We start from the raw sequence: 23,510 nt of genomic DNA on the forward strand, positions 1-23,510 counted from the left end.
AGTTGTTCAAAGGTAGCTAGGGAAATGCTTTAAAATTCCATACAACTCACTAAACTAATACAATTGAAACTTTGTAAATTACTTTGCAGTTAGGTGAAGTAGGTAACGTGATGCGCTGACAGTTTTGAACTGTTACTCCTGTCATGCCAAATCGTCCCGTTCAGACCCGAATAAACGATAATAAGGAACAAGATTACCTTGATTAAGAAATGAGGCTTACGATCCCCTCTAATGTCGCTTCCAACAGAGGTGACCCACTTGGGATTCCAAGAAGCGGAGATTCGCCAGTAAATTTTCGTTTTGAAGATTTTTAGAAAATGTTCGCGTGTACTTACGTATTTAGATGCGTAGATTACGAATCCGAAAGGAAAAAGCTGCGCTCTCCCTTATTTACAAAGTTACGGCCCTTCAAAGTTCAAAGCAACTTTTCAGCCTTCTTTTTCAGAAAATGAACTATTTAAAAACACAAGCATTCATTCACAAAGTCACCTTTACACCTTATTCCTCCTTCTTCGACACTTTTCACTTCAATAATGAACATTTTTCTTATAAAAAATTCAATTTAAAAGCGAATGCTTCACCTGGTGATTTTTAGGTTAGTTACTAGTTACATTTCAGAAAAAAGCGGTTGGTATTTGCCGCCGCCTACTATTTCAAATTCGTAATACACCACCAAAAACCAATTTACGATCTAAAGAATGAAGGTAAAAAACATTTGAATTACTTTAGGAATATGGACTGCATCAGTCGTACCAATCATGCCATTAACCTTAAAAAGGTAAAATACAGAGATATGTAACCAAAAAGCAGCTCCGTACATTTTTTAACATTTTTATTGGAAAAATGTTGATTATTGAAGTGAAAAGTGTCAAAGAAGGAGAAATAAGGTGTAAAAGTGACCTAGTGAATGAATGCTTGTGCTTTTTAATAGTTTAATTTGTGAAGAAGAAGGCTGAAAAGTTGCCCTTTTCAGAACTTTGAAGGGCCGTAACTTTGTAAATAAGGGAGAGCGCCGCTTTTTTCTTTCGGATTCGTAATCTACACATCAAAATACGTAAGTACACGCAAACATTTTTTCAAAACCGCCGGGTGTCCTCAAAACGAAAATTTACCGATTCGCCAACCGCTGTTCTCAAAATTGGGGAGATCTTCAGAGGCAAACGGAAGATGACGGCCTGGGGTGGAGTCTGGCCTTTGAGGTGGTTGTTCGACAATATAGAACTAAATAAGAGGGTTTTCAGTAGATTCCAACGTAAATCCTACGATAGTATATAAATAATTGATTATCTCTGTTGTGATGAATCAATTTTCGATTCAGACATACTTTGAAACATCCTTTCAAATTCCCAAAGTCGCGATGTTCTTCCACTGTCTCGTCCAAAACAAAAAAAAAGAAGGAAGATGCGTTTTCTTTTTAAAGCCCCGAAATGTCGAATGACATAAGACATAAACGAACATGAAAGACAGATGAAGTCAGAATAAATCTATTTACGAGAAAATTTAACTAGATAATACATAATATCAAAATGAACAGTTCAAAAATAACTTCCAGCGATTCAATCCAATATGAATCGCTACTTTCGCACAGACACCACTCTTAGAGCGCTTTAAAGATGTTTCTGTAGTGCTTGTGTTTTTTCCTTGAAAATATGACTAAGATGACTAAGTCGTCTGCATAGCCCCCAGTGCTTTATACCCATTGTGGTCAAAGAGACAAAATAGCTCGTCCATTACTCGTTACATTATTTGTATACATATATGTTAAAATTTCTATCCTTTTCATCTTTTTTTATTTTTTTCTTACCTTTTCTGTTTCGTTTTGTATTCGACTCAGTAACTGAAAAAAAAGATATCAACTTATACAGCAAACTTGATTAATATGAGGTTTCTATTTTTATGTAATATATGATCATGTAAAGATCTACAAATCCATGTATAGACATACTCATTTTCAAATTGATTACTTCTTTCCTTTCTTTGGAAGATTGCCACATTTTTTTTGTATCAAGATGGAGTAGTAGAAAACCAAAAACTTTCTTTCCCAAAAATAGAATTACATGCTTTGGTTTTATGCAATTCATCGAGAGATTACATTTTGGGTGGTTGTGGATTCATGTGGGTTTTAGACATTGCTACATGTTACGAATCTTTTTCAAACACTGGAAAACGACTAGCAAAAAATCAGCAGATTTAATGTACTTTCTCCTACATTCAAGGAAAATCATCTCCCATACACATGCTGACCTTGAACGCTTATTGTTGATCTTTCCTTCACTTCTACACCTTCATCCTGCACTTAGTCAAACTGGAAAACTTAATTCAAAGATCCTGTTACCTAGACCCTGTAGAATTACAACCTAATCATAAGCCACTTTACTCTCCCCCTATTGTTGCACGAACCCCTGATGGAAAGTAATATTCGGGAGAGAATCTTGTCTCGTATAATTCCGCAGCTGGTAAATATTTGACAAAGTTCGTTTCGTATGGAGTCTGAGATTTCACATATTTAGCTTCCCAACTTGCCGGAAAAGTTTGCTAGCTCTTGGGAAATCTTGCCTCTTTGGATCGACTGAAACCAGATTGCTGTCAGTAAACATAAGTGTTAGTTACGTTCAATGGATTTTTTTGCGTGGTAGGTTAGAAGTTCAGAGTCGGCTTTTCTAAATTTGCGCTTCTCATATTTGGCAGCTCCCTAATTTGATTATTGACATATATATATATATATATATATATATATATATATATATATATATATATATATATATATATATATATATATATATATATATATATATATATACTACCTATATGTGTGTACACAGACACAATATAAGGTAATCAACAATTTCGTTGTAGTACATCAAAAAAGATTTCTTACTTCAAAATTTGTGTTCCATAAATAGGTTTTGAAACGTTTTTTTTTGAGGAGACGGTAAGAATTTATGGAGTGCATGTATATTTCGTACATCTCTGGTTGGAAATTGAAAATTTTCAGTGATATGTGTGTGAAACATCTCAGGCCCAGTAATTTTTTGATTTTGGTTATTTTGACATATTCGTTAAATTTTCTTCTTGTGTCATAGTTATGATAAATTTTTGGTAGTACTGGTCTGACTTTGTAGAGATATGCGATGGTACTATACACATACAATTTTCTAAAACTCATCAGTTTTAAAGTTGCAAACCTGAAATGTTGGGTCAATAAAAAATTTTGTAACTATTTGTTTGAAATGGTTTGTCACGAAACAACTAGTAATTTATAAAGCCTGGTAAATATTAATAATCATCGTTGAGTTTTTGATTAATTCGGTGGATGTGAGAGTTCTGTTTTTGAAAAAAGTCAAGGAATGGTTAAATATTCAGAAATTCAACCAGAATAATTCATCAATCCTACTCACGAATCTAATGATCGAGTCGACCTTCGCTCAGATTTTCCGGATGAACAGGCCACTGGCGACGTGAAACTTCAGCCAACTTGATGAATAATATTACGAAAAACCCGTGTTCGAAAGTAGTGAGACGACGCGATGCTTCCGCTCGGCTCCACGGTTTTCATCAAACTCACGCCGAAGCTTTTCCACGGCATGCTTTTCACTCTCTTCAGATGACAGGGTTGCCGCGTGCAGGAAAATTCAGGTGATTATCTAGTGTTAGTGAAGAGAGCAAAGTTGATCTGTATTATATTTTAATGCTTTTATGAATTGTCAAGAAACATTGAATGTTTATAATATGAGTAAACTAAACATACAAATTTAACAAAGTAATGGAATGTTGAACAACATGTTAGTGAATAGTTAGTGAATAGTCATTAAAAAATAAAATAAGTGGATGGTAAATGTTCGTTTTGAGGACACCCGACGATTTTGAAAAAATGTTTGAGTGTAGGTACTTACGTATTTTGATGCGTAGATCACGAATCTGAAAGAAGAAAGCGGTGCTTTCCCTTATTTACAAAATTACGGCCCTTCAAAGTTCAGAAAAGGGCAACTTTTCAGCCTTCTTTTTCACAAGATAAACTATTTAAAAACACAAGCATTTATTCACTAGGTCACCTTTACACCTTATTGCTCCTCAATTGACACTTTTCAATTCAACCAGTCAACATTTTTCTTATAAAAAACTTACTTAAAAAACGAATGCTTCTTCTGTTGACATTCCTCTATTTCTAGGTTAGTTACTAGTGACATTTCAGAAAAAGCGGTTGGTATTTGCCGCCTACTATTTGAAATTCGTAGATTTGGATTTTCAGTTTGGCGTGAGTGATTAGAAAAACACAAAGAATGAGACAAAAAACATTTGAATTACTTTAGGAATATTGACAGCATCAGTCGTACCAACTATGCCATTAGCCTTAAAACGTAAAACACAGATGAGATATATATATATAACCAAGAAGCAGCTCCATATATTTTCAACATTTTCATTAGAAAAATGTTGATTGTTGAAGTGGAAAGTGTCAAGGAAGGAGGAATAAGGTTTAAAGGTGACCTGGTGAATAAATGCTTCTGTTTTGAAATAGTTTATCTTGTGAAAAAGAAAGTTGAAAAGTTGTCCTTTTTTGAACTTTGAAGGGCTGTAACTTTGTAAATAAGAAATCAAATTTTATAAAAAAAATATGTGTTTTCTTTGAACTTTTCAGCCCAACTGTTAGTTTTATGCATCTTTGAAATGTTGCACGTTGAAAATCTCTATGGCAATATTTCTGTTAGGTAGTGATTGAGTAAAAATGCTGTGATGACGTTGAAGAAGGCAAAATGAAAACAATTTGGTGGCTTGTCAGCAGGAAAAGTGAGTGTTGTATATTAGGTTTGTTCTGGTTCTAACATCCCAAAACGTGTGGAAACTGCGCAAGACATGGTGCGTACAAACAAAAAATCTCAAACAGTCCGAAATAGTCTCGAACATTTGTTTAAACCAGAACGCTTTTGAGGAGACCACTGTGCCACCTATCGTATATATGAAGAGATGAAGACGAGAAAATACTATTAATCATGTCCATTTTGTTATGTAGCGTATCCCTATAGTCAGCTCAAATGTTATCTACCCTCAATCATCAATTATTCAAATCAAATAAATAAAAAAACATCCTAGCAAATAGCCCAAACAAATTTCCACATGAATGCGCATGAGCAACGGGAACAGTTCTCAACAGTTCAGCCTCGAGAGCAAGAACGATTCCGGACGGTTCAAGACAGTTCAGGATCATTTCGCAGTCGAAACCAGAACAGAGGATTCATCAGTCCGAAATTATCCTGAATAAACCAGAACGCTCTATATCAACTGCGCATGATCCTGACGTCCTGGGACCTGAATTTCGTAGAACCAGAACAAACCTATTACTGTTTGTTTGAAGGTGATTGACAATGTTTCGTGATGAATTTCACTAGTTCGGACTTCCATTGTCTACTATATAAAATGATTTGAAATCCCTGAAACAAGTAAAAAAGAATAATTAAAAAAGAATAGTTGAAAATAACAATTATATTAAGCAACAATAAACCTGAAATGAAATGATAGTGAAATAACCTACAAGTAAAAATATAATAATTCAATAAATAGTCATCACCCGAAGACGATTGTAGATACCAACAATCGAAACGTCGTGAACTAACGTGACTTGGAATCTCTACACTTTATTTTTATTATTTTCTTTTTTGCATTCCTTTAATTTTTATTTATTGAATTATTATATTTTTACTTGTAGGTTATTTCACTATCATTTCATTTCAGGTTTATTGTTGCTTAATATAATTGTTATTTTCAACTATTCTTTTTTAATTATTCTTTTTTACTTGTTTCAAGGATTTCAAATCATTTTATATAGTAGACAATGGAAGTCCGAACTAGTGAAATTCAAACCTATTACTTTCAGTTCTGTGCTATCTTTACTCCATTTCACTCGAACTCGCTCTTGATTCCCTGTGCGACAAGAATGGTATTTGAGGTAGTTTTGAATTTCAGAGTTTCGAACCAACATTCCGCCAGTCCAAGGACTGTAGTCTCACCTGATTTTAGATACAGCTTGTCAAGTATAGGAAGAGATTTGAGAATTCTCCCTCTTTCTGTCTCTGTCTCTCTCGCTCTCATCATAGTCTTCTAATGAACGCACATCAGGTGGGCCGGACTCTAACCGAATTTAGGAGCCTCTTCCTACATTTGACAAGCCCTATAGTTCTCAGTATAAATTGAGAGCGGGCGTATTTTTGGGAAAAAACTGTTGGGCTTTCTACTACTACTACCATTTTTATACAGAAATTATGAAGAACTAGTATGAATATTGAAGAGGAGAAAGCCCTGAATCTTGTTTCCCAGTTCTGATTGTGAATCGTCACAGAATCATGGTCATATCAAGATAAAATTAGCCAGAATATTTTCTTCGTATGAATAAAACAAACACATCATAAGATTTTATTCCAATTCAAAGTAATCTGCAAATACTCCGTGAATCTCTTCAATCATATCCGTCGTAGTCATACTCCTCCCAAACTTAGCAAAAGCTCTCGCGTTACACTCCCTTGTAAGCTTGGCAGCTGCGTAGCAAGCAACATTCGCATCTTCGCCTTTCATAACGGCCCAAGCGAAAAAAGTTGACAAAGCCCCTCCTAGAAGATCCCCTTGGCCCCCACATCTCCTCCCAGATCCTCCTCCTTTCACAATTTCAACCGTGCCATTGCTGATTATTTCATCCTCGGTATCTTTGCAGAGAAGGGTTATGTTACCTCCAAGATTTTTGAGAAAATTTGAAGAGCATTCCAGCTTCGTACCATCGCCATCATTTCGTTGAACCAGCCTGTTGAATTCCATTACGTTCGGGGTCAGAATGATTGGTGCAGGGTAATTTTTTATAATTTCTGGTTTTTGTGAAATCAAGAAAAGGCCATCGGCGTCAATTACCTGAAAAATAGAGTTTGAGTCACAAAATGTTACAACAAAGTCAGGGATTGGTACACTTTGACTATATAACACCGTAAAACTAACCCCGATAAATTTGAGATTCCAGGAACTCCAAGACACTGGCCACCCCCTGGACGCCCCACGTGGGCTCATGAAGAAAGCTCCCATTTCCCCCAGCCAGTCTCCTAGGAGTCCTGGAGGATATCCTGGAGCGGTTCCGGGTCATCCTCAACGAGATCCCGCTGGTGATTAGGTAAAAGACAGTCCACTGCCAGAAAAGACCAGAAAGAAATAGTTCTACCTATCACCCAAGACCCACCCGAACCTGAACCTACCAACCAACTGTACCCGGACCAGTCGCAACAACTCTACCCACTTAAAAGAACAGCAATACCCAAGGAATAAGAGAAGACCCACTTACCCGACCAATAAAAGCAATATACCCACCAAAACTAATCATAAACACCCAGCAACAAAAAAACACAAACAACTAACCTAGATTGAGCTACACATAAAACAACTTTTTCTTTGTAAATTAACACACCCCCTGAAGAGGCACTAGCCTTTTAACAGGGCCCTACAGAAAACGCATGTAGTACTAACCTACCAACATTAATAGAAAATAAACGTATTCGATCGATACACTTTGATTAAAGTTACAATATTAATTCTGCTTCACATCAAGAGCTCAAAGAAGCAGAGTCGACACAAAATTAACTCTAAAGACAAACCCAATAGTGCATCAAGATACTGGCATGAAATATGAAATGATTTTTCACGCCACGATAGTTGAATATTCAAAGACCCTTCCTATAGTTTGGTTAGGTTAGGTTAGGTTAGGTTCAACGATAGTGGAATATTCAAAGTCCCTTTCTATATTTTGGTTAGAACTTACACATTAAAGTCTATGTTAGCTTAAGCTATTCGACGATATAACATAACGATGAATCACAATATTCAAATTTGGGAGATTCAGAGTATTGTGTGTACTTAGTTGTATATTTGATCCATTCCGACGGAATGCATATTTCGGGGATCTTCATCAATCGACTGTGACTTGGCCAAGGTCGCTTCCGCAAACTTCTATTGGGATATATAAGCACTACTAATAGGCAGATGAGGAAAGTATAATTGAAAGTGCGGTACGAAGTAAGCTAATAAGGAGATAGGCGATAGCCTGAAGTTTGTGTGTTGTATTTGCAGTGTACTAGTGAAATAAGGCAGAGTTTAATTATACATGTGATCAATTATTTTGAAACCCACGGGGAAGACGTAACAATACTTTGAATCTGAAGGAAATTTCGGCTTGAGGCTAGATCCATGATCCACGTAGACATCTGTGATTTGCACTTTCGTCACCATGGCGCTGGTATCTTCTAAGTTTGACTTTTCAATTAACAGGAATATTCTCATACTATGCGAGTTACAAAACACCAAAATATTTTAGCGAAATTTAGGTTTGAATCTCATGATATTTCATCAAAACACAACTCACCATCGGTTTGCTTTTGTTCCTACAGCTTTCAATGACTTGCTCGATAACCCTGAAAGTTTTTTCCTGGCGACCTAAACCAGGGCCAATAAGAACCACATGCAATCTTTCCAACCACGGTTCAATTTTTTCAATTGCCTCCGAATCATCGAGAACGGGTAGTACTATTAACTCAGGACTGTAAGACTTGATTACCGTTGCCGCTTCCTTGTTACAGAAAACATATGATAGGTCTGCTCCAACTTTCAGGGCACTGATTGAGGAAAAATATGGAGCACCTGAAAATGAGTAGTGTTGATTGAAATGAGCAGGACGTCACAGATTTTATTTGAATTAGGTTAGGTTAAGTCAGGTTAGGACAAAAGTAAGTGGGTCTACTCGATACTCCGCCGCAACCTGCAAGGGTTTATTGTTTATTGAAAAAAAGACCCAAAAAATATCAAGGAACAATACCATCCCATTTTCACCACTTCAAACGACTTGGAAAACTAATACATTTCACTTAATTTCACTAAGTCAATCGAGGCATATTTCTAGAAAGAAGGTAGATATACAAAGGTGTTCAAAAAAACAATGATTTATTTTTTCAACAGCCTAGGTACTTTGTTGATAGCTTCACATTCGTAACAATATTAGCACAAAAGGATATTCCCGTTGTCGTCCAATGTCAACTATGTTTATTATATTCACTTATATTATTAATCAGTAATAAAAATAACTTCCATCGCTCGAAACAATAAAACAATTGCCTAACAAAACCCAAACAATTATTTTCTCATACCATTGTCATAATTATTGAATATATGTGCTTACCAGTATATTCAATACTCCCGCCAAATATTCCGATTCGACCAGCTTGTCCCTTATGCCGGTCCCTAGTTAGAGGCGGAGCCAAAGTGGCAGCCCTCTGAATAATTCTGTCCTGCAATGAATCACACATTTTCTTGCCCAAACCTCTGACAGGTGTTACTTGACTTTTACTCACATTTGCTAACAATTTTGTCGTTAGTGTTAACATCAAGACGACAATGACAATTGTTTTTAAAAACATGTTGAGTTCATTCAGTTCAGTGTTTCCAACTGTAAACAACAACATGTAAATTCCCAAGACGACCTTGAAACTAATAAATGAGTGATTCTATTATCGATCCACTGTATGAATAGCTAATCTAACTTCTTGCAGCATAATCTTTAATATAAATAAAATATTCAGTGACTGATTTAGGGGCTAAATCATAAAATAACTCCACTCATTGTATTGAAATGACTAGAGACAATGGTATATAGTGTTACCGATCGGAACGTAATTGTGTGCGATTTGCATGATTTATATTTGTTTAATAATGAACTTTACTCGTCTCTATCACCATAAGAATACATTGTTCTTACCAAAATTCCATTAGCTATCGGCTGTCAACAATCAACTGATTTCAAATCGCCCATCTATCGGTATTTGTAGTTGTAGCGCATATTACAAACAGCCTGTGGGGTTGTATGTAATCTGTAGTTGGATGGTTCAATTGGGTTAGGTTAGTGTTTGCTTGTATGGGCGTCGACCTTGGCTAAATACCCATTCTACAAGTGGTGAGGAGCAGGGTTCGTACCCCTTTAAACAAGGGGGATCACACAATGTCTTGGCTACTGCTTCACAGCGCCATATGACAAAACGGATTCTAAAATTTTCACAATGAAAATATGCAACACGTAAGACATCGTGACGTTATATCTGACGTCAAGTGTATGAGTGACGTAAATGCCAAGACGTCAATCTCTCCATCATTTTTCAGTTGTTGGAGTCAACGTTCTCTTTTCTATGGCCAGTCCATAGTAGGACGTCACTGGTGGAGTACGAAATATGTCACTGAACGAAATTTGAAAATAAAATTTTCATGCTAAAGCAAGTAGCAAGAATGGGATGTTTCGGGGACTGTAATCTAAGATGAATTTCAAATAGAGACATAAATGTGGTGGAAAAATTGAGATATATTTCATTCATCAATCATTGGAAGGCAATTATTGTACAATAGTTGGTTCGATAGAACCGAATATGGAAGGTTTAACAAAGTTTTGAGGTATGACATGCCACTTGAAAATATATTTTCGATAACAAGCTAGGACTATTCAGATTACTAGTGATCAATTCATGAATAAAAAAATCTGCCTTAGAGCTTGAAACTGATGGAAACGTGTCTGCTGGATCAGTCCAATATTTAGATTGTTCAGAGAGGGAATGTTGGAGAATGGAGTTTAGATAAGTGAGAAGTTTTCAAGGTGTGATCACTACCTAGTGGCAGTAGGAAATATTCCAATGATCTAAACTGCCAGTTTAATTAGCTCGTTGGAGTAGGGCATACTGAATTTATCCCATCAATCCTATTTAAAGGTGAAGATTAACCTGTACCTGATATAAGTTGTACACCATTATCCGTGTTGAGCATGTACTTGTAAGTTGTCCCAAGTACAATAATGTCACAGTACAGTTGATTCTATCAAATATCGCATCAGTAATCCTTTCCAAGGACCGTCTCTGCTACCGAAAAGTACTGAAATTTTCCATTGATTGAATTTTTAGAACAGAAACGTCAGATATATATGGCCGAATCCGTAATGATGATTGGTTTTCAAACAACACTTCTATCCTACATGTGTATTTACATCTACTCACAAATTTCTAGAAAATATATAGAGTTTGTGTATGTTTTCGAGATCTAGATATGAAGAATATCGGTCTCTACTTTTTTGAGACATCTCTGATGGGGAATAGTATGATCTGACTCTGATGACGTTTTCCCAAGAGAAACGTCGGGAAATACATGTGATGTGAAAACTAAACGTCTGTACTGGATAAAAGTGATAAAATCTAATGAATGTGAAGTCAAATTGATAACTGTTCCATATTAGATCATCACATAAAATATACATGAAATAGCACAAAATGTGTCTGTCTTATTTTGATTCTATTTGAAATGGAGGTGACAGAAGCAACAGACCAAATGCTGCAATTTTGGTTTTTCAAGATTATAGCAAAAACATCCATTGATATTTGCAATCTGAAAAAAAATTATTGTGTTCCAAATATATCGTTTCTTTGAAAAAAAAACAATATTTCACCACGGAAAGGAAAAGACAAAGTGACACTATTATATAGATATTTATACATTTAATTAATCTATCTTTATATACGATCATAATTCATTGTCGACAATATAAACATTCAAATACATTCATTCAGCAATTATAAGTTAAGAACGGAAATCATATCAAAGTACATGTTTCATTTCTTCTTTTTCTTCTTTTCTATACCACCAATAACACTGTCATTTTTTCTTTTCTGCGACGACTTTGAAGTCACAGGTGTAGAAATGCCGCCAATGGCCGAAGCCTTCGAGGCTTTCTTCTTCTTCTCGTTCTTCTCCCTCTCCTCCAACTCTGCATTCTCTCTTTCTATCAGCGTAATCAAGGTATTGCATCTCCTCTGTAACTCCATGGCAGTTCTCGACTTCAAGAACCAGTCGAAGCGGAACTGAGGAGAAGCCCTCACTGCTGCTCTTAATTCTTCATATACGTTCTCCCTATCAAATCCGAGCTTGTGAAGCATGCACACCAGGAACCGATCTTCTTCTTCCATGTAATTCTTCCCTTTGTTTGTTCCGTAGGATATTCTCAGCTGATGGAATGGAGCTCTGTACCTGTGAAAACGAATGAAATGAATGACTAATTGTTGGAATGAACCAGGAGTACAAACACGTTTAATGAGGTTTTCCCAAAATGATAAGGTATATTCCTAGTTCTCATCGGAATCTGAGACTGAGAAAAAATTTCAAATTTCGAAACTCTTTACACAAGACATTAGAGAAATGTTTCTGAAGGAAATGAAAAGTAGTGATTGTACTCGAGTCAGAAACATTTTTACAAGTGGTACAAGCTTTTCATGGTTATGACATCAAAACCAAAGTCCAATTGTCCCAATGGAAGAGCCGAAGAAAACCAAGATCCAAATAAAGCACTTCAGTTCGATCAAGATTCGTTTTTGCTCAGTTTTTTTATTGCCGTGGCATTGTGCCCATATGGACATACCGTCAATAAGGAGTATTATCTTGAAGGTATATGCCGCTTGCGAGAAGCAATAGGAAGAAAACTCTAGGCAAAAAACAACACTGGAATGATGCCTCAGCCACCACAATCACCAGATTTGTCCCCCTTCGACTTTTTCTTGTTTCCAAGATTGAAGAGATCCGTGAAAGGACGGCGTTTTGCGACGATTGAGGAGATAAAAACCAAACTTGCTATATCAAGTATCTGCCCAACGAAAATAATTTAAAATAAATTCAATTTCGGATACGAATAACGAAAAAATTAATAAATACCTTGCCATTTTAGCATCGAGGGCCCTCTTGATGCTAGCCCTTCGTTGAATTTTTGTCTCTCCCCTCTCTATCTGAGCCATAATCCTGTCGATATCTTGCAACTCGTGACAGCGTTCCCAGAACACGGCCGAATATTCCATAACTTCTTCCGGTGTCTTCCCTTCTACATCTTTGGCGATATTTTCTATATCGTCTCTGCCGTACTTCTCGTTAGCTTTGATGAACTGATTGAAATCTCTCTTGCTCCAAGTGGTGAAACCGTGCGTTAACAATGTTTCTTTCTCCGCCTGTTCATCTTCAGTTAACGGTTCAGATTCGTCAATTTTCCGCTGCTCCTCCTTCTGCTGTTTGGAAGCATCAGGACCGAGTTCGAGATTCTTCGGAACTTTATACGACAGGGTTTTTCTATAATAGTAGATCTCCTGATCCAAAAGTTCGAATAACCTCGGAGGGAAAAACTGGAAGTCTTGAACGATGGGTTGTTTCGGAGGTCTGGGAGCTTTAGGAGCCTTCGGCTCGGAAACTCTCAGCGCTTCTCTGAAATAGGCATCGACGGCGTAGTTGGCTTTTCTTTCACGTTTAGGAGGCTCGATCCAGTTACTGAGACCGATTGATTTTTGTTTTTCGCGGTAATCTTCCCCCTCGAACTGATACACAGATTCAGTGGGGGTGTCTACTGTGAAATTACGGAGAGAAGATTCTCCTAAAGTTTCCAATTTCTGAGCTAACTGAGCGGTCTGCAACAAAATTTTAATAATATTAGCAATGAAGCACATTTTGCTCCCGGCTAGCACTACATTTCTATTTCTTCAATAATTATGTCTCCTTTTGAATTTCAGATAGTTAAGTATGAATTGACACTGAGAGAAAAAAGAGATTTTAACAGGGTCAACAATTAGAGTCAACCCTGTATACTGACAATGCAAAATTCATTATAACGAGATATTATGATAACTCTTAAAACATTTTTTCGTCCTCTTTTCATTCGAAATCATCATCACCACATAAAACTATTAACAGCATCATGTTAGACAGCTAGGTTGGAGACATCATACTCCACACGATTGACAGCTTATTTGGAGAACTTCCAACTAATGCCATCCATTCAGAACGGATTTCGAAAAAATAAATCAACTAATACTGCAATTTATGACTGTTTGGAATTCATATATAGAGCATTAAATGAAAGAAAAAATGTCATTGGCCTATTCTATGATCTAAGCCGGGCATTTGATACTATAGACCATAACTTATTAAGACTCAAACTAGAAGCTATAGGAGTTTGTGGTGTTGCTCTAAACTGGGCAACTTCTTACTTGGACAATCGAAAACAAACTGTTGTACTAGATTCCATAAAATCAAAGACAAGAGAAAGTTATCCTAAAGACCTCAAGGCTCCATTCTGGGACCTCTTTTCTTTATAATATTCACGAGCGACATAAAGAACACCTGTGTTGCTGCAGATCAAATCATTCTCTATGCAGATGATACGAATATTTTAATGTCCAGAACAAATAATGAACAACTAGTAAAGAATGGTAATAAGGCATCAAAGGAAATCAGTGACTGTTGTAGTAAAAATGGACTAGCATTAAACAACGCTAAGACCTATCATATTCGATTCTTACCAAAAAATATGAATCCTGATAATGATCTCTACTTAACAGTCAATGGAAAATCGATAGAAAGCAAAGAGAGTATGAAGTTCTTAGGTGTTGTGCTTGATAGGAAACTTTCATGGGAAAACCATATCACCACTGATATGTTCAAAACTCAGCACAATCACATACATTATTAGGAATCTGAGGGATACAGTATCAGCTGATGTACTTAGAATTCTTTACTTAGGACTGGCACAGTCAGCTATGTAATATGGAATAATATTTTGGGGATCCTCAACTCACATACTAGGGGCTTTTTGTTCTCAGAAAAAAATCATCAGAGCTATGAATAAAACTCACCCTTCAGAATCTTGTAAGCCACTATTCCGAAATTCTAAAATACTAACGTTACCTTGTCTCTACATTTTGAACTTGATATTGTTTATAAAGCACAATGAAAATACGTTTCTGAAAAATGATCAAATACATGCACATGATACAAGGAATAAGGAAAATATTCATCTGCCCTTTTCCAGGCTTCTCATTGGTCAAAATTCCCCAAAATATGTTGGTGTAAAATGTTTCAATAAGATCAAAAATCTAATAGATATGAGCGGTAGCAAGTCAGTAGTTAGGACTAGAATATCAACATATCTCAGCTATAAAGCTTTCTATAGCGTAGAAGAGTTTCTGGGCTCCTGATTATATTTTAAAATTATAATTGCACAAACCTCAACTGAATTCGTTGTGTAATTGTTATAATTGTACATTCTTATTATACTCTTTTTTATATATTTGTATCACTAAATAGTGTCCCGTTGATGCAGTTGTACCATATTCCCACTTTATAATCCCTTTGTCCATCCCTATTTTTTATATATATATATATATATATATATATATATATAAACACTAGATATTGTATTGTCTATATTTTATCAATCTTAGTCAATCTACTTTATATACAATCGACAGCAATGCAGGTTTATCATGCCTTGATCGAATCGCACATTCGATATCGAATCGCTTTCTGGGAAGTCTGTAATCAAGTACATTTTAACTCAATCTTTGTTCTTCAAAAACGTGCAATTCGCTATCTTTGTAAGGCGGCTCCCATGGTATCTTGTAAAGAACTATTCAAAACTCGTAAGTTGTTAACTCTGCCCTCATTGTTCATTCTCGAAACTGCCTGTCTAGTATATAAAAACAAAACACTTTACAAGTTCGCTGATGGAATCACCCGCCAGAGAAATGACATAAAACTTCCAATCCCAAAAACAAATTTAATAAAAAATTCATGCATATATAACGCTGCCAAAATATTCAATCATCTGCCAACGGAAATAAAACATTCTGAAACATATGCTGTGTTCAGAAAAAAATTGAAAACTTCTCTTCTGGATCTGGCTTTATATAGTATTACGGAAATTTTTGAGACAGTGTTCACTGACGTCTAACATCAGCTCAGTATGTTATATGTGTTATTTAAATTATTTATTTTAATACTTAGTTATAACCAATTGAAAATTAAAATAATTGATAGTCCTATATTTTTATTGACAATATCATGTGAACCATGATATATAAAGTGTTATGAATGTCTACACTTTGTCGATAAGATTATTGTATCTTCAGACAATAAAGTATATTTATTATTATTATTATTATATGGTAACTTACCTTCATTTCACCTTTCTCAAGAATGGAGTCGATATCCTCATCAGTAATTTCTGAGTCTCTGGAAGCAAATACATGGTTGGCACCGTGTCTGATCATGTTGAGCATCTCATCTTTGTTCAAACTTTGTCCTTTCGAATCAGCCAATCGACCCTGCTGAATAACCAACTTATCCAGCCTCAATTTTACCTCCGCTCTTTCCACGATCTTTTCTTCCACCGTATTTTCAGTAATGAATCTATCATTGAAAGAAAAAAAAAAGATTCAATGATGGTGCGGAATATACTAAGTATACTTTCGAATGTTCATTATATTTACATAGTTTAATAATGTAAGATATTTATAAATTTGTGATTTTTTGTGTATTAGGGTTGCCATCAACTGCTCGTTGGAAGAAGGTATTTACCCAGATAGCTTAAAAATTGGAAAAATAAAACCTATACATAAAAATGGAAATAAAACTCAAGTTGAAAATTACAGGCCCATTACTGTCCCCAGTGCTTTTGCAAAGGTTTATGAAAAATGGGTGTCAAATTCAGTCGTTTCATTCTTTGATCTATTCAATGAAAATCAATTTGGTTTTAGAAAGGGACGTTCAACAACACAAGCTATAATAAAACTACTAAAAGAGCTATGTAATAGTCTAGATATGGGAAATCGAACATATTAATGAAATATGTAAAAAAATAACGCCTATGTGTTACTGTATCTATCAACTCAGTAAAATTATAGATAAGTCGGTGGTACTCATGTACTATCATGCCCAATTACACTCAACAATCTCATATAGTATAGTAGCTTGGGGCCTAGCACGTGAGGCACAAAGGGTATTTATTTTACAGAAGAGAGCTGTCAGAAACATTCAGAGTGTAAATAGACGTACTAGCTGCAGAGATCTATTCAAAGTTTTAAGAATATTAACTCTCCCATGCATTTATATGTACCAGCTGTTAATTTTTGTAAAATCGGATCAGCGACCTTTTACCTTCTTAAACAAAAATAATTACGGCACAAGAAATTCAACATTGTTAGATATACCAAATCACAGACTGGCTAGATCAGAATCAAGTCCAATTTTCATGGGTGTCAGGCTATTTAACAAATTGCCAAATCATGTTAGAAAAATGTCACTAAGAAAATTTAAACCGTTCCTAAAAAACTTTCTGATTGATAAAGCCTACTACTCCATTGAAGAGTTTATAAATGACTTATCAATATAACTGAAGAATTGAGATTGTCATCTAGGGTTGTTAATATATTATAATTTTACCTAGTTATAAGTTTTAATATATAATTTTAAATAACTGTTCATATCCTATATGTACATAATTTTTTCTTTTTTATAAGTTTATTTATATTATATTACACTGACTTGTTCTATATCATCGAGTTATGATCCAGAAGAACCAATAAAATATTATTATTATTATTATTATTATTATACTAAATAAATAAATAGTTATACAAGAATAACCTAAACATAGGAGTCTGAACATAAACATAAAACATTTTTCGAAAATGTCTATGCAACTAATGGAATATTATCTGAAAAACAGATAATAATGAAGACTTCTTGGAATCTGGAAGTTTTTCATTTTTTTTTTATTATTATACTGTGCAGACAGACGTAAATAGTCCCTCTCAACTTTTGAAAGGAACAAGAAGTCCAATTTCTGCTCAAGAGACATACATTCAGAACAAATCTTACTGCACGTGCTATGGCAATGAAGAATATTATTTCACGAAGATTTACAACAGTCAGGGGGTTGTTTGAGGAAGCAACAACAACAGAGCGAAGAGTATTACAACCAAGAAATATTACTTTAAAAAAAGTACAACTTTTTCCACAACCTTGCGAAAAACTTATAACTTTTATCGGCCCTCCCACCAAAGATCATCAAAACTTACCTAAACACTCTCACTTGTTTTTTTTGCCCGATTCTATGAGCTCGGTCCATAGCCTGCAGGTCCATTTGAGGATTCCAATCAGAATCATAGAGAATAACTACATCCGCAGTCGCCAAATTGATACCCAATCCTCCAGCTCTGGTCGACAACATGAACACAAATTTTGTGCTGCCCTCTTCGTTATACTCGTTGATCTGCCTCTGTCTATCTTCGTGGGGGGTCTGCCCGTCCAAACGGCAATACTGGTACTGCCTCCAGTGACAATAATCTTCGAGTATGTCCAACATCCGCGTCATCTGCGAGAAAATGAGTACGCGAGAATCTTGTTCGCGAAGCTTAGGAAGTAGTTTATCCAAGAGAACCATTTTGCCGCAATTGTATACCAGATGTTCATCGGTGGTATAAGGAGGACCGGGTTCTGCACCGTCAAAAAGGTAGGGGTGATTGGTACATTTTCGGAGCTGCATGAGGATGTTCTGGAGTCTCATTTTCTCCACCTTGAAACGTGTATACAAATAATAATAATGTTCGCTGATAATATGTGCAGGAAGTAATTATTCTCTTTCATAGAAATTTACATTCCAGTAAATTATAAAAAAAAACAAAAGTTGAAACTGATGTACTACAGATCTATTATTCTTTAGTACCTTAATGGGTACCTCATATCAGGAAGTAGGACAAAGTAAGACAAAATATCAGAAAATAGGACAACTTAAGAAAGTAGGATAAAGTGAGACAAACTATCAGAAAGTAGGACAAAGGCAAATTTCAGAAAGTGAGACAAAGTGAGACAAAATATCAAAAAGTAAGACAAAGTAGGATAATATATCAGAAAGTAGGACATAGTAAGACAAAATATTAGAAAGTATAACAGAGTAAGACAAAATATCAGAAAGCGAGACAGATTAAGACAAAATATCAGAAAGTGGGACAGAGTAAGACAAAATATCAGAAAATAGGACAACATATGACAAAATATCAGAAAGTAGGACAAACTATTAGAAAGTAGGACAAAGGCAAAATTCAGAAAGTGAGACAAAGTAAGACAAAAGTAAGACAAAGTAAGACAATATATCAGAAAGTAGGACAAAGTAAGACAAAATATCAGAAAATAGGACAACGTAAGTTAAAATATCAGAAATTAGGACAAACTATCAGAAAGTAGGACAAAGTAAGACAAAGCATCAGGAAGTAGGACAAATTATCAAAAAGTAGAAGGTATCAGAAGAAAGGAGGACAAAGTTAGACAAAGTAGGACAATATATCAGAAAGTAGGACATAGTAAGACAAAATATTAGAAAGTATGACAGAGTAAGACAAAATATCAGAAAGTGAGACAGAGTAAGACAAAATATCAGAAAGTGTGACAGAGTAAGACAAAATATCAGAAAATAGGACAACATAAGACAAAATATCAGAAAATAGGACAACATAAGACAAAATATCAGAAAGTAGGACAAAGGCAAAATTCAGAAAGTGAAACAAAGTAAGACAAAATATCAGAAAGTTGGACAAAGTAAGACAATATATCAGAAAGTAGGACAAATTATCAAAAAGTAGAAGGTATCAGAAGAAAGGAGGACAAATTTAGACAAAGTATCGGAAATAAGGAAATATCAGAAAATAGGATAACATAAGACAAAATATCAGAAAGTAGGACAAAATAAAACAAAATATCAGAAAATAGGACAACATACAACAAAATATAAGAAAGTAGGACAGAGTGAGACAAAGTATCAGAAAGTAGGACAGAGACAAAATTCAGAAAGTGAGACAAAATATCAAAAAGTAAGACAAAGTAGGACAATATATCAGAAAGTAGGACATAGTAAGACAAAATATTAGAAAGTATGACAGAGTAAGACGAAATATCAGAAAGTAAGACAGAGTAAGACAAAATATCAGAAAATAGGACAACATAAGACAAAATATCAGAAAATAGGACAACATAAGACAAAATATCAGAAAGTAGGACAAAGGCAAAATTCAGAAAGTGAAACAAAGTAAGACAAAATATCAGAAAGTTGGACAAAGTAAGACAATATATCAGAAAGTAGGACAAATTATCAAAAAGTAGAAGGTATCAGAAGAAAGGAGGACAAATTTAGACAAAGTATCGGAAATAAGGAAATATCAGAAAATAGGACAACATAAGACAAAATATCAGAAAGTAGGACAAAATAAAACAAAATATCAGAAAATAGAACAATATACGACAAAATATAAGAAAGTAGGACAAAGTGAGACAAAGTATCAGAAAGTAGGACAGAGACAAAATTCAGAAAGTGAGACAAAATACCAGAAAGTAGGACAACATAAGGATAAACTAGCAGAAAGTAGGACAAAGTCAGACAAAGTATCAGAGAGTAGGACAAAGTATCAGAAAGTAGAATAAAGTTAGACAAAGTATCAGAAATTAGAACAGAATAAGACAAAACATCAGAAAGTAGGACAAAGTAAGGCAAAGTATTAGAAAGTAGGACAAAGTACCATAAAATATCAGAAAGTAGGACAAAGTGAGGCAAAGTATCAGAAATTAAAATCTTTTCCTACTAATAATTCAGAAAATTAGGACGAGCAGTAAATGTTTCTGAATCACTTGCATACACCTACCAGAAAATACCTATTCTAAAATCCTGAAAAGAATATTTACGTGTTTCTTACCTTGCCGGCACCATTTACGACATCTATATCCTTCATCAAAACTTTGGTATACCACTCCCTTTGCATTTTACTCAGACCAACATAAACTTTCAACTCTTTTTTTGGTTTCAACCTCTTCTCGACTTCTGACTTCAATCTTCTCAACAAGAACGGTTTCAGGACAGCGTGCAGTCTCTCCACCAGCTCATTATCCCCGAGGCACTGATTTGTATTGAACCACGCATCGAAATCATCAGACGAATTAAACACGTCAGGAAGTAAGAAGTTCAGCAATGCCCAGAGCTCATGGAGATTATTTTGTAACGGGGTACCAGTGAGCAGAAGACGGTTCGTTGTTTTGAATTCCCTGAGAATTTCCGAAAGTTTTGATTTTTCATTTTTAATACGGTGAGCTTCGTCGATAACCATGTAACGCCAATTGAATTTTTTGAAAACGGATTTTTCTTTGATGCACATCTCATAGGAAGTCACGCAAACGTCCCAATCACCTGGCATCATGACATCTCTAATGAAAACATTCTGAAAAGAGGAAATAACTTGTATTTATAGGTGTGAACTTGAAAGAAAATATAATGGAAAACAACAAATTTCAAAAATCATACATTCAGATACACGACCTCCAAAATTTCACTATTCTATTTATGGTTGTCTAAGAAGAAAGGAGGAAAAATTAAACAAGATGGAAGTAAATGAAAAAAAAGTGAATAATTGTAATAAATTAGAGGTAAATGCTCTATTCTCAGAGAATATCGATTCTGTTGCTGTAAAACTGACTTTAATTCTTTGAAAAATGAATCTAAAAAGTAGTAACAGTTAAAACTCATAATATAAAAGGGTTAAGGTCCATAAATTGAAACATGAAAACATACTTCAACAGAAATTTAGTAGTGTAACAATATTTTATAAAATTTCGAAGCAGTCAAAGGTAATTTTGTTCATCAGGGAGTGTAGTGAGAATCATAGATACATATATTGAAATGACTTTTTGTACTGTCATGATAAGTATGTCGTTTTCATGACATTGCCAATAGGACATTACTGAAACAGTATTTGTGAAACTGATCTGATTCAGTTCAATTAAATTCAAACTATACCGTATTGCCTGAAGAATGAATTGTTTTTGAAAGAACAATAGCGTTAAATATTTATTTAATCGTAATTTCTTACCCTAGCTTCTTGATCACCAATAAGGCAGACTGCACGTATGGAGGGGCACCATTTCTTGAACTCATTCATCCAATTTGACAAGGTGGACTTCGGCACGATTACAATATGTGGCCCCGGAGTATTTTTGTAATGTTTCATGAAACCCAGAAGTGAGATTGTTTGCAATGTTTTACCCAAACCCATTTCATCAGCAAGAATACCATTGATGCCATTCTCATACAATGATATCATCCAGTTCAAACCACGTACTTGATAATCTCTCATCTCACCACTTTTGATATAGAACGGTGAGGCATCAAAACGTATCGTAGGTTTACATTTTTGGTTTGTTTCAGCCAAAAGTTCTTCGTCTTCTTCTTGTTCAGTTTTACGGTGACGGTGACTGAAATGAAAAATAATTCTTAGTAAGGAAGTTTATGCATCACTGAAGACCTTTACACCTACAAAATAGTGAAACACACGTCGAGAGACAATATTTTTTGTTCTGGTTTTCAATATTGAAAACACAATAATTTGTTGATTGTGTAGAAGAAGATATTAATCTTGTGAATGTTTTTTGTGTTAGTCGTTTTGTCAGGGACGGAATATTAAGAAACAATCTCAAGCCTTTGATTTCTATAATATACTGGCAATCATGAATAGGTACTTACTCAACAACATCACTTTCTTTTTCTTTCTTAGGTCTTCCTGTTTTTGGTTTGGTAGGCGTTTTGGTCTGATTCATGAAATGAGAAAAAATTTCTGTCTGTTTCAGCAAAAAATCGAATCTTCTTCCTCTATCAGAGGCAACTTTAGAATCAAAATCTTCCCCTTTGGAAGTAGTGTCAGAGGATGATTCATTTTGAGGTAGTTCCTTGAAAAAATACATTTAAATTAGAATATGAAACGGTAAAATGACTAAATACACCTACAGAATTTTCACCGGCATCAGCTGGTTTGTTAATTTCCGCATCAGCTTCAACAGCGTCTTCTGGTTTAGACATTTCAGTAGATATGAACAGTACACTTCAATTTGGACAATTATTCCTAATTGAATTGAATTTAATCTAGATATCTGAGAACAAAGTAACTACCATTACTATAACTTCCAGTTATAAGTATTAACTTTGTAACGTCTCACGAGGACAATGAATCAAATAGTAACCAATTGCTAAATGTCAATAGTGATGCCGCGCTGCCACTGTCTGGTGTCAAGTGTCATCCATTCTTCGATAATAAAAATTTTCGAAATGGTAACCAGTGGTACCAATCGAAATTATTGGAAATAAATTAAGAATTTCTACTTTTCATGTTCAGTGATCATAAAACAGAAAATTTGTTTTGGTTTAATGTTCAGATTTACTCTGGAAGCAAAAGTCAATAACATAGAGAGACTCAGAAAATTTGTTTCTGAATTCATGTCATTGGCATTTGGTTCGTCTCCATTCGCAACAGAGGACGGTTGTGCCGAAAACAACCGCCCTCGAAGACGACATGTGGATGTCGTGGTTGAAGTTGAGGCCAAGAGGTGTAAGCTAAAAATGAACTGTCATTCAAAATGACATGTCATTTGACTAAATAATTAAGTAAAAGATGGGAAGACTGGCGTCCCCCTAGGCCAGTGACCAGGCTGGATGTCGACGGATTGACGACATTGTCAGTTCTATAGAATATATGTGTATTTATGTTATTCTTATCCGAAGACCTTCCAAGCGGAAGGCAACCAGTGAAAAATAAAGTGTTTTGTTGAAAGAAAGAGCA

The 23,510-nt window shown here is 35.1% G+C and overlaps 3 protein-coding genes and 1 long non-coding RNA gene across 5 annotated transcripts in view; 1 reads left to right on the forward strand and 3 right to left on the reverse strand.

Moving 5' to 3' along the window:
• The window catches only part of LOC111504005 (uncharacterized), a 206,684-nt gene extending 203,116 nt beyond the window's left edge, over nt 1-3,568 (reverse strand). Inside the window, exon 1 of the mRNA XM_023158470.2 lies at nt 3,399-3,568. The gene's annotated coding sequence lies outside the window, so the exon portion shown is untranslated. The remainder of the gene's footprint in view (nt 1-3,398) is intronic.
• Nucleotides 3,569-6,398: 2,830 nt separating this feature from the next.
• Nucleotides 6,399-9,510, reverse strand: Naxd (NAD(P)HX dehydratase). Of its 2 annotated transcripts, XM_023158467.2 has the most exons (4): nt 9,372-9,510; nt 9,200-9,308; nt 8,390-8,664; nt 6,399-6,894 (listed from the first exon to the last, which is right to left on the reverse strand). In XM_023158467.2, the coding sequence occupies exons 1-4, from the start codon at nt 9,480-9,482 to the stop codon at nt 6,409-6,411; spliced, it is 981 nt and encodes a 326-aa protein (XP_023014235.2). In that variant the 5' UTR covers nt 9,483-9,510; the 3' UTR covers nt 6,399-6,408. The 2 variants fall into 2 exon arrangements, with proteins under 2 accessions (XP_023014235.2, XP_023014234.2); XM_023158466.2 differs by having other exon boundaries at nt 9,200-9,466.
• Nucleotides 9,511-10,220: 710 nt separating this feature from the next.
• Nucleotides 10,221-15,663, forward strand: LOC141485809 (uncharacterized). Its single transcript, XR_012467478.1, has 2 exons — nt 10,221-10,769; nt 14,891-15,663. It is a non-coding gene; the product is annotated as an uncharacterized lncRNA (long non-coding RNA).
• Nucleotides 11,519-22,954, reverse strand: Iswi (nucleosome-remodeling ATPase imitation SWI). The gene is made up of 8 exons (XM_023158465.2): nt 22,682-22,954; nt 22,421-22,623; nt 21,771-22,152; nt 20,604-21,122; nt 17,940-18,436; nt 16,035-16,269; nt 12,754-13,490; nt 11,519-12,075 (listed from the first exon to the last, which is right to left on the reverse strand). The coding sequence occupies exons 1-8, from the start codon at nt 22,751-22,753 to the stop codon at nt 11,661-11,663; spliced, it is 3,060 nt and encodes a 1,019-aa protein (XP_023014233.1). The 5' UTR covers nt 22,754-22,954; the 3' UTR covers nt 11,519-11,660.
• Between the last annotated feature and the right edge of the window lie 556 nt (nt 22,955-23,510).

This window comes from Leptinotarsa decemlineata, unplaced genomic scaffold (assembly GCF_025532065.1).
Source record: "Leptinotarsa decemlineata unplaced genomic scaffold, Ldec_3_MD MMD2_tig00026336_RagTag_RagTag, whole genome shotgun sequence".
Classification (NCBI taxonomy): domain Eukaryota; kingdom Metazoa; phylum Arthropoda; class Insecta; order Coleoptera; family Chrysomelidae; genus Leptinotarsa; species Leptinotarsa decemlineata.